Genomic DNA, 12,508 nt, shown 5'->3' with positions numbered 1-12,508 from the left:
AACATATTCTACTCTTTATGTTCATGGGTAATTTCATTCTTATGGACAACTCTAATTGTCAATTATATTTTAGTCAAACATTCAAAAACAGAGTTCTGATCTGTGGGGATAACCTAATCCATTAACAGACACAATCTTTGGAAGAAACAGATTTCGACTTATCTGTTATTATAAACAGAGGATTGATTTTATTTCTCTTTCTTACAAAAGTTATGTATCACATTTTATTCAGTGATTTTAGGAGCTCCTCAAACTAGACATTATTTTTCAAATGGAGCAAAAATGTCAACAATGTCAATTTTCTCTACCTTCACTTCTTTTTCCTCTATGCCTATTTATTATCACCTTATCATTAGTACAAAGCTCAAATCAATCAATTGAAATTCTTTCCTGAAATGTGCCCGATTTTTTCTACTTGCTAAGTATGACCTCTATCTCCTACACATACCTACAATACTTGATAGTTTTCTTACGTTGTCAATCAAAATATATCCTGTTAGTATAAGGTAAGTGGATACCTATTTGTTTCACATTTAGTTCCCATGTACATGTAAGTCAGAGAATATTCCTGAATTAGTACGTTAACATATTTTGCAATACAATGACATATAAAAAGTATATTTGTTGAAACAAATGGAGGAAGAAATCAGTGCGTTGCTGTATCATGTATGAGCTTCAAATCCTATATATCCCTTTATCATTTCTTCAGCAAAAGAGAAAAAAATTTTCCAAAGCCTAGTACATGTGATATTTAGAGAAGGCAGAGAGGCCATGTGCCAAATGAATAGAAACAGCAGAAATAATAAAATATCAGATCATGAATGAATGAAGTAGGTTCTATCTTCACTGTAACACCCATTTTATAGTTGAAGGAATACATTCCAGTGGGTTAGATAGCACATCCATGGTTTTTCACTTAATACGTTGAAAGTCAAAATTGGAACTCCAGTCTGTCTGCCTATATGTCCCATGTGGTATATTCTCTTAAAATTGCCTATCTATAACACTCCAAAAAGATCCCCAGTGCTTAATTTGTTTCACCACAGAAATGGGAATGTTTTTTGCACACTCTTCTGCTCTGTCATTAGTCTGGTTATGCGCCCAACACACTGTACACATGAGTGTAAGAGAGGAAGGGAGAATCAAAACTGAGATATGTTGTCATGGAATGAAAAGAAACAAACAGCAATGAAACAAAACACCTGGCAGGCCTAGACAGAAACTAAACTCATCAATACTGTACACTTACCAACTGAGTCAATGAGCTGTGTTTTACTACTGAAGATCCAGGGCTTTGGCTAATCTTTGATCAAAATTCACATATAATTAACACCTTTGTTCTCTTCTAAATCATGATTCTTACCTTAATAACAGAGGCACCAGCTCTGGAGAGTGGACTGTGAATCTGGGCTGCAGCAGCCATGTTGGCAATAGTATTGAGATGGTTCATCTGATTCATTGCCATGGCAACTGAAGCAGGAGGTAAGCTGACTGGAAGTAGGGGATGAGGCATCATCATAAATGGCAGATCCAGTCCTAAAAGAGACAGTACATGTTAAACTTGCTACAATGTGATACTATGAAATCATTTTGTAAAAGTATTCAAAATCATTATCACTTGCTTTTGTAAAATAAATCAAGGTTTTTATTTTTCTTTCTGTCACTAATCATATACCTGGGATTTGACATTCCTAAATATTTTAAAATGTTTCAATATTTATAAATTTTACTTATAAGTGTGTTTTATTCTTACTTTCACTACCAAAATATTAATAAAATAGAATTTTTATCCTTAAAGCAGATAAAAATATTAAAGCCATATATCTATCATGTGCTTAAAGAATAAAAAGTAACATTCATTTTGTTCACTGTAGTGTATTAATGTGTTGATAATTTCTTGGCTCCACATTTTCTTTAAGAGAATTAGTCGTTGTGCTGGTAAAGCAGGTTGCAGACTGTATAAGCTTCGAAATTATTGAGGAAAATAAGACTTGGAATATGCAACATTATTTCATATGCAAACCTAAAATGAATGCTCACAGTTCTTATTTTAAATCCTTATTAATAAAACTAAATTCACCATTAAAATTTCAACTTGCTTTCTGTTTTAATGACAATACTAGCATTGTTTAGTAGTACAGCAAATTTCATTTGTTTGTTTATGCATATTGAAATAATTTTCCTACATTTTTCCTCTGTTAAAAAATTGTCTCAAGTATTGTCGACATCCAATAAGTAGTAACTACACTAAATATGCCATATTGTAAAGGTAACAACTAGACTCTTTGTTCACTTGCCCCTAAATAGGCTGAGATTTGCAGGAGGTAAGTGGGATATTTGTGTGCAGAGCTGGAGAAAGTTAGCCCAGGATTACAGATGTTAACATGATTATAAGCAAACCCTGGCACTTTAAAATGCATTTTAAACTCATATATCTACAGTAACCTTGCCCTATTTTGGACATAAGCCCAGAAACCATTAATCTTTTAAAGATGTTCTAAAACATCCTTGCCAATAATTTCTGTAAATTATCACAGACTATAGAAATTCTATAATAGGCAACATTTATGTTGTTCCCCCACACGATTATCAACTATTTTTTTATTAATTATTTTGCATTATGTGACAGTTTCATAGGCTCTGGGAATCCCCCCACCCCTTGCCACGCCCCTCCCCCCTGGTGGAGTCCTCCACCTTGATGCAGTATTACAGTTCAAATTCAATCAAGATTCTTTCCTTGCAAACGTATACCAAGCATAGAGTCCTGCTACTTATTGTCCAGATGGGTTGAACAGTTTCTTGGGGAGACCATTTCTGGTCCGAAGTTATAGCTGGTAGAATATCATCCCAGTCAATTAAGAGTCCCAATATAACATCAACAGCAATTTGCAACATCATGGAATTGACATGGTTTTGAGTAACCAGTATGTTAAAAAAAAAAAAAAAAAAGCAAGTTGTTAACCACAACCTATGATTAGCTCATTGACATTTCAATTTTAGTTTATATACAGGACCGGCTGCTATATACCTTAAAATGGCTATAAGGTACCATTCAACTGTCTCGTGTCTATTTCATTTTAGTATTTAGCCATTTGTTGTGTTGAAGTATAATTTTGCTGATCTTGGCAGATTTTAGGATAATCTAGACTGGCTTGTAACTCTAACAAGACATTTGTCAACAATTAAGGTGCAGAACATTTTTGGGGGGAGGGGTGTGCAGGAAAATCCTCAACACCATGATGAGGAGTGACTAATCTTTGTGTCCCACCCAGCGAGGCATGAGCCAATCCACGCCAGCTCTTTCCTGTCAGATTCCAAGCTCTACTTTTTGTTGTTTGTCTATTTATTTTAGGTTTTTTTAGTTTGTATGATTGTTTGCTGTGAGAGACCAGTGGTCTTTTATGAGTTTTACATCCAAGAGCTCGTTAGCTTCTCAGAATGAATATCTAAGAAATTTCCCTTTGTGCTTTTGGCAAAGGGAAAAGAAAAGCAATCATTTGAAATATATCTACAGTGCTCTATTTTATTTAACACGTGCTTGCCATCAAATGAAGCTGTTTTACTAGAGCTTAAACTATGTGGTTTTACTAGTCTAACTGATCTGAAGGAAGGAATATACTAAATTCTACTCTCCTCTAACATTTGATGTTGGTGGAGGGAAAAACAACTCCATACTCCTCTGAACTTTATCTTAATGATAGTATGTCTTCCTACCCATGAACATTAAGCATCTCTCCAGTGTTTTAGATAGTGTTTGATATCCTTCAATATTTGGTAGTAATTCATCTATATATTTTACATGTATTTAATTAGCCTTATATGTAAACAATCCTATTTTGTTACTAATGTAAATATGTTGTTTTGTTGTCATACTGCAATTCCTCATTATAGTAAAACAATTGATTTTAGCATATTATTTTTTATTATACAATCTTGCTATAATTACTGATTCTTAATAAGGCTTTTTTCTGAAATCTGGGATATTTTACATAAACTACTGTATAATTTTTGAACAAAAGCTATTCTTTCTCAATTTGTATAACATGCATTTCTTCACCTTGCCATAATGTATTGCCTAGGATTTGCAGGACAGCGGTGAATAGGAGTGATGAGGTGACAATCGCTGCCTTTTTCCAGATTTCAGGGGAAAGGATCTAATTTCTCATCATTAAGCTTATAGTTATCATTAGGATTTGTAGATGCTCTTTTTAAACTTGAAACATTTTACTATATTGCTATTTTTTTCTGTCTTTTATTATGAATGTGTATTGTATGTTAAAGGATTTGTCTCAAACTATTGTGATGATAATTTTCTTTATATTGCTGATGTGACAGATTGCATCAATTTATTTTTGAGTGTTTAATCAAATCTATGTAGCTGGAATAAATCATATTAAATATAACATATAACAACCTTTCTATATTGCTGTATTCAAGTTTCCAATATTTTGTTGAGGATTTTTGCATCAAGTTCACTAAAAATATCAGTCTATAGTTTTCTTGTGATGACTGAATGTAGTTGTCATTAGAGTAATGCTGATTTCAGAGTGAGGAAGAAAATTCTCCTTCCAGTTACATTTCTTGGAAGAGATTGTAGATAATTTGTATAATTTATTCCATAATGTTTGGTAGAATTTACCCACCAACCCATCGAGGCCTGGTGAATTCTGTGTCTGAAAGTCACAGATAGAAGTGCCTTTTATTTTTTTTTAATTTTTATTAATATAGAGAGCATATTTCATGTATTTCATAGATACAGTGATAAGATAATCGTACTTGCCTGTTTTCTTCCCTCCCTCAACTATCTTTCTTTCCTTTTTTTCTTTAATTTTTGCAACAACTTGTTTTTGTAATTCATATATAGAGTTGTAAAAGACTAATGATGCTTCCCACCATACCCCCATCTTTCTTCACTTACACTCTCCCTACTTCTTCCTTTCTTATATTTCTTTAATTTTTTTGTAATGGCATATCTTTAACTTTCTTTATATTTACAAGCTTAACACTTAACTAAAAATTTAGTAAGTAATATATAGAAAGACCAGTATTTTTCAATAACATAGTGGAATTATCAGCAATAATCAATCTCAAATTGTTAATTTCATTCAGACATCTTAGTATATGTGTATATATACATATGCTTAAACAAATTATGTTCTTTTTAAAGTGAGTACTCATAGACTATCTTTCCAGAAATTGACAATTTACGATTTATCAAATTTGAGGCATCAAATTTGACAATTTTTCTCAATTATCAATTTAATGTATGTGACATCAATAGTGACTGTCATTTTATTTTTGACAATATTAGATTGTGTATTGTTTCTTTTTCTTCATTTGCTTAGCCAGAGTTTCATTAATGCGACTGATCTTTCAAAGAACCAACATTTGATTTCAGTGATTCTATGATTTCTTGTTTTAATTTCATTGATTTCACCAGTAATAGTTAACTCTTTTTACTTTGAGTATAATTTTCTCAATATTTTAGATTTCTAAAGTGGAATATTGGGTTCCTAATTATATCTTTCTTTTTATTTTAAAATTTTCTGTACTTGTGGCATTAGAAGCTAAATTTTACTCTAATTCATGCTTCTGTTTCCATAGCCCCCCCAACCCCAACACACAAGCATACGTATTTTTGTTACATTTGTAGCAGCATTTTAAATATAATCAGTACTTCAATGATAAACTCCTGTTATCACACAGAGTCCTATTGTGGTGGCTGCAAATATAAGAGGAGAAATATTCTATAATCCTGAGATTATATTTCAGTCCATTAGTGAGTCTGTTTCCTTGGACTGTGATTATAATTTTTTTCTCATCTTATACCTTGCATGAGATGATAAAGTTCAGAGGAGTATGGAGTTGTTTTTCCCTCCACCAACATCAAATGTTAGAGGAGAGTAGAATTTAGTATATTCCTTCCTTCAGATCAGTTAGACTAGTAAAACCACATAGTTTAAGCTCTAGTAAAACAGCTTCATTTGATGGCAAGCACGTGTTAAATAAAATAGAGCACTATAGATATATTTCAAATGATTGCTTTTCTTTTCCCTTTGCCAAAAGCACAAAGGGAAATTTCTTAGATATTCATTCTGAGAAGCTAACGAGCTCTTGGATGTAAAACTCATAAAAGACCACTGGTCTCTATACCATTGAGACCCCAGGAAATTTCATCGCTCAAATAAGTCCAAAAAGTCTCTGAAATGACTTTTTGCCCTTCAAGTGCTTCTGTAAGACTCCAGCTATGCCCTGAAAAGATGAGCAAAACATACCCTAGCCATGTTAACACTGAACATCACCAGGGAACAATCTCTTAAAATTAGATATGAAAGAGAAATGGTTCTGATTTTTTTTGCTGTTTACATGGATCTTGGCATTTTTGCATGGTCGATAACAGGGATTGTAACTTTTTTTAGTCTAGATATATTTTAAAGTTCCATTGCAAGTCTACCTACATTCCTTAGTAGAAATGCATCTTCTGAGAGAATCACTCTTTCTTGTCTCAATTTGCAGTTTTATGGTATCAAATCTAATTATTTTTCTTGTGAGCTTCACCTTTTAGGACTTCCTAGTTATTTGTATCTTTCCCGATAAGTTCATGTGTTGTGACTTATTAATCAATCATCCATTAGAGACTGATCACTTGTAAACACCTTAGATTGTTAATGTCCCTTTTATCATGGTTATTGCTACATCTCATGAGTTATGACGTTCTAGTTTTTATTGTAATTTCTTTACCTCCACATAGGTCACATGTTGACATTTATTCCTACATGAAGGTCCTTGATACTCTTTTTCACCACCCTAGCGATGCATTGTTATTTTTGCTGCATGTTCATTAACTTCATGTTGATGAATGTTTACTATTATGTCTCCTCATTGTGGACTGTGTACACTGGCTCTGTGTTTAAGGGGATGCATAATGGCAGTGTAGCAGAAACTGATATGTTCAGAGGTAGAGATAGAGAACAATATGTTTCTATACACACAGAACAAGGATGGACTCCCAGTGAAATGGCTGAAGATGTCTTGACAATAGGATGCTGGACTCTCCGACACTGGCCATGCTTACATTGTTGGGAGACACTTCAGGGCAGCATGAGGGACTTATGAATGTTCATGAAAGACACCCATTGAAAACTAGGAGGGAAATCATTGGGGACAAGAGGGAACTTGGAGAGGAGGTTAGGAAATCCCAGTGCCTATTAAACTGTGTCGTAAAACAAAATGAAGAGCTAGATAGATAGATAGATAAGTAAATAGACGAATAAAGACATATTTTTAAAAAACAGAAGAAAAAAAAAAAGACTCCAGCTATTTTTTCTCCTCTAGTTCTCTTTTACTCATTTCTCTGGTTTTGGTGTGCCAGTGCCCTAAGACAGAGATCTCTGACAGTTCTAAGTGTTGATAATTTCCAGATGGTTTTTTTTTTTAATGTTTCTTGCTACACAAGTAGAAGTAACGACTTCCAAGACCTTCACCTATCAGAATAGATACCAAAAGTCTTCTAAGTAGCCCTTCATTTTGAAGTAAATCTAATGCAATCAATCCTTTTTGATCTTCACATGATATGCAACTTATACTTTTCTGACATTGATTTTATTTGTCTTTGCCTGAAATTCATTTTGTAAGAGGCATTTTACTACAGAGAGTATGACCTATTACGATAAAGCACCATAATTTACTTCTTTATGTTTAATACCTGATGAATTTCATAAGATTCAGAACATCATAAATATATTTAAAATTTATCTATTCCCTTAACCATGCAATAATCTAAGGGAGGATTAAAATCTTAGAGAAAGTGGGTGTGTAAGCCTTCTTCCACATTTCTTGTTTGTAAGTAAAAGATTTTTGGTGAAGAAATGTACATGATATGCTTTGTTACACAAAGACTTCTGAGTCTCTGAAGATACCAAAACCATTAACAACAGTTTAATTTCTATATATTAACTGTAGTTCAATTACTATGTAACAATGCTACTTGTAATTTATATAGTACTACTTGTAGTTCATTCTAAGCAGCTTTTCCTTCTTTGTTTTTTAACCCTTACAGTAACCCTCACTATGTGAAACTTTAACCCCAACTTTGTAATTGGAGAAAGCAAGACTTGGATCAGCTCAATGACTTCTCTAAGTTCAAAACAAGGATGTGAAACTAAATTTAAAAGATGAGGAATTTAAACACAAATTTAAATGACTCTAGCCAGCATTTTAGGTGCTCTGTTACCTAGACTTCCATGCAACTGCTTTGTTATGTGGTACGTCAACTGTATGAATCACACACTTTTTCAGATGAGTCCAACTTGACATTTTTTTGATAAAAAAAAAAAAAAACCTGAAATGTTCCTGAAGAGGAATAGCTTATGCCAACCCAAGGTGTCATCCACATCTTGAATGACATTTTTCTTAGCATGCCATGATCAGAGAGAACAGTATACATACTATTGGTTAGCAGGTGGTTCTGCTGCAATGGATTGAGGGTAGGAGCACCACCAAGGCCAGGCTGACCACCAAGGGCAGAATGCGCAATTCCATGTTGGGGTCCAGGAGCAGCAAGAGGAGACTGCATCTTTTCTTTATCCCAGGAGGATTCACTTCCACCTGAAAAATATTAATGTGATCAGATTTCAACTTAGAAACTTTGAATGAGAAGACTTCTTAAATTCTCTCTCCCTCTTTTTTTTTTTTTTTTTTTTGGTGGTATAGACATTAGTACTACTTCTTAGATAATTTCATTGAATATGGATAATTTATTTTTATAAAGATTTCAAAATCTTTCAATAGTATAGGTATTTAATACAGTTTTGAGAACACTTAATCACTTGAATAACATAGGACCTCTTGCCCCACTTTTAGTGTCAACAAAACTGCATTTATAATGAATAGCTCTTGAAGCCGTTTTATGTTGAAGGCCATTAAATGCCATAGCCTTGCATTCCTGAATTTTTTTTCCCCTGTGTCAGTCTCTAACTTTATTCTATTTGAGGTTGCTAAAATATTTCTTTTTTTAATTATTTTTTAATAATCTTACTTAGTTAATTAGGGTACAAAGGGTCAAGGCCTACAGGGTGAAAGTGGGTAAATACCATTGTTTCCACACTAATATTATCATTTTTCCCTGTATCTGGGGTTAGGGGAATAACAAAGGGAAAAGCCCCACCCAACCTCCCACCCATCCCAGGTCCCCAACAGTAGGCGTGCTCCGAGGATCCTGCTCAAACAGTTTTGATAGTTCATCAGTTCTGGATTGCTGCCAATCTCGCATTTTCAACATGCATATGCTATACTGTGTTGATTTTTTTTAGCTTAAAGAAGAACAAATGCTGTTCCCCAAAACAACAAACTCATATATTAAAAGAATGGAAACACAAACATACAGGGCAAGAAACAGAATGGTCATTTATATTCTTTTCAGATCCAGCCCTCCAAGAAGCAAATTCACTTATCTATAGCAGGCTTCAAAAAAAAAATATAAGCCAGGAAGTCAGCTTTGTGTGGTAGAGGGCAATAGACATTTCATATGGGTTCCACTTGGAAGCCCTGCTGTTTTCCCATGTTCATTAGTAAGGAGATAGATTACAAGAGGAGCAGAAGGGCCCCTGCAGCCACATCAAAGTGGGAGGGTTCGGTGAATTTTTCAGCCATCTGGCTTCAGTATATACTTACATCTCTGTAAATCTGCCTTTTAAATAAATAAATTTTTTTTAACTTGAAAATTTTACAGAGACAGAGATCGTCCACCTGCTGGTTCACTCCTCAAAAGGTCACATTAGGCAGAGCTGGGTTGATCCAAAGTCAACAGCCAGGAGTTTCTTCCAGCTCACCCATGAGGGTGCAGAATCCCAAAGACTTGAGCAATCCTCTAATGCTTTCCCAGGCCATAAGCAGGGAGCTGTATCAGAAGTGGAGCAGCCAGGACTAGAACCATGGCCACATTGCAATGCCTGGACTACATGCAGAGGATTAGCCTATGAGCCACTGTGTTGGATCCAAATGAATAGATAAATCTTAAGGAAAAATTTAAGCAGGATAAAAGGCCAATCCATGACTTCCTACTTGAATAATGCTATACCATATTCATTTGTGGTACACAATGTAGTAAGGCATGCATAAAAGCAAGGTATTGAATTATCAGGATCTACAGTGGTATAGATGTTTCATCTGGAACTTAGCATACATAAGACTTTGTTTAAAACTATGCAGGAAGAAATCATAGAATGACTACCAAGGTATTCCTTTTAGACAAATACTTTAAATAGATGGGTGTGAGTGTTGACGGTGTACTTCACGTAGCTGTTAAAATGCTGGTTAAGATACAAGCATTCCGGTGGTAAGGAGGAAGCTTGGATCCCAACCATGAAGACTCCCAGACCTTCACCACAAACTATTAATACGAGCAACAAGGACTATATCCCAACTGCCAAGGAGGCCACAGGGAATTGGATGCCCTCGGAGGCCGAGTACTCTGAGGTCACCCACCCCCAACCGGAGCTTCCGCAGGGGATGGAAGAAGTCCAAACACTACCGTGCAGAAATCAACGTCATTGGAAAGACAACCAGAAGCCCTGAGCAGTCCGCAGAAACAGAAGAACAATAAACATCCTTTGGGAGCAGGGAGGAGAGCTTTCTCTGGTCCGAGCCTGGCTCCACCTCTGGACCCCCACTCTCCCTCGCAATGACCATTGGGGTCGCTTCGAAAACCCCTCATAGCAAACGAACAATCATACAAACTAAAAAAAACCTAAAATAAATAGACAAACAACAAAAAGTAGAGCTTGGAATCTGACAGGAAAGAGCTGGCGTGGATTGGCTCATGCCTCGCTGGGTGGGACACAAAGATTAGTCACTCCTCACCATGGTGTTGAGGATTTTCCTGCACACCCCCCCCAAAAAAAATGTTCTGCACCTTAATTGTTGACAAATGTCTTGTTAGAGTTACAAGCCAGTCTAGATTATCCTAAAATCTGCCAAGATCAGCAAAATTATACTTCAACACAACAAATGGCTAAATACTAAAATGAAATAGACACGAGACAGTTGAATGGTACCTTATAGCCATTTTAAGGTATATAGCAGCCGGTCCTGTATATAAACTAAAATTGAAATGTCAATGAGCTAATCATAGGTTGTGGTTAACAACTTGCTTTTTTTTTTTTTTTTTTAACATACTGGTTACTCAAAACCATGTCAATTCCATGATGTTGCAAATTGCTGTTGATGTTGTATTGGGACTCTTAATTGACTGGGATGATATTCTACCAGCTCTAACTTTGGACCAGAAATGGTCTCCCCAAGAAACTGTTCAACCCATCTGGACAATAAGTAGCTGGACTCTATGTTTGGTATACGTTTGCAAGGAAAGAATCTTGATTGAATTTGAACTGTAATACTGCATCAAGGTGGAGGAATCCACCAGGGGGGAGGGGCGTGGCAAGGGGTAGGGAGATTCCCAGAGCCTATGAAACTGTCACATAATGCAAAATAATTAATAAAAAAAAAGATACATGCATTCCATATCAGATTGGCTGGGTTTGATATATGGCTCTAGATTCTTATTCCACCTCATTACAATGCAGATGCTAGGAAGCATCAACAATTCTTCAAGTTACTGGGTTCTTGCAACTGACATGGGAGACCTGGCTAGAATTCTTGGCTGTTGGCTTCACTTTAATTGTGGCCGGTAACCGGGGACTGAACTGTCAGCTAGAAGCTTATTCTGCCTTTCCTTCTCCTCCATTTCCTTCTCTCACTTCCATACCCCTTACCCTTGGGTAATAATAGTATTAAAACAAAAATGGTAATGGATTGAATTCCAATCACTGCCATTGTAGGTAGCCATTTTAGAAAACCAAAATGATTGCATGAGAACGTCCATCACCTACTCCCTTGAGGTGCTTCAGTGATCAGTGATAACCCCATGTTAGACTCCCATAATCCCATGCTGGGATTGCAACATTAGCACACTCATCTAAGTGACATTATCCTATCTGTTACCAAGAATTCTGATCCTTTTTCATGTTAACTTAAGACCTGGGATCCTTGGCCATTCTAGAAAATATATACACTAGCTGTTTTAAAAGCCAGTAATAAAAAATCAACATACTTTGTTCACAACACTCAAACATTGTATGTATTTTCACTTCTTGAAGATTCCTCCCATGCTTTGTTCATAGAGCTACCCTTTTTTCATCTTTTAAACACTCTAGATGTTTCCTTCCAGTGTCATAATCACAAGGCATCATGTCCATATTGCAATCAACTGAATTAATTATCATAATTTATTAATTGTTGAACTTTGGAGCTGATGTTGTCATGCACTGGTTAAAACCACCACCTCTGACACTAAACAACCCTTAGAGGTATCAATTCAGGTCACAACAGCTCCAATGCTCATGCATTATTCTGCTAATGTACCTGGGAAAGCGGCAGAAGATGCGCCAACTGCTTTGGCCCTAGCCATCTATATGGGACATTTGGATGTGGTTTCAGCATCCTGGTTTCA

The 12,508-nt window shown here is 35.4% G+C and overlaps 1 protein-coding gene across 11 annotated transcripts in view; it reads right to left on the bottom strand.

Moving 5' to 3' along the window:
• The window catches only part of DACH2 (dachshund family transcription factor 2), a 521,453-nt gene that overhangs the window by 83,423 nt on the left and 425,522 nt on the right, over positions 1-12,508 (bottom strand). For all 11 annotated transcript variants that reach the window (XM_058658946.1, XM_004592794.2, XM_058658950.1 and 8 more), the window contains 2 exons: positions 8,449-8,607; positions 1,364-1,536 (listed from right to left, as the gene is read on the bottom strand). In XM_058658946.1, the coding sequence (XP_058514929.1) occupies positions 1,364-1,536; positions 8,449-8,607 (332 nt within the window). The remainder of the gene's footprint in view (positions 1-1,363; positions 1,537-8,448; positions 8,608-12,508) is intronic.

This window comes from Ochotona princeps, chromosome X, assembly GCF_030435755.1.
Source record: "Ochotona princeps isolate mOchPri1 chromosome X, mOchPri1.hap1, whole genome shotgun sequence".
NCBI lineage: Eukaryota > Metazoa > Chordata > Mammalia > Lagomorpha > Ochotonidae > Ochotona > Ochotona princeps.
Note: the sequence above shows the minus strand (reverse complement) of the source record. Positions and strands in the feature narration are given on the sequence as shown.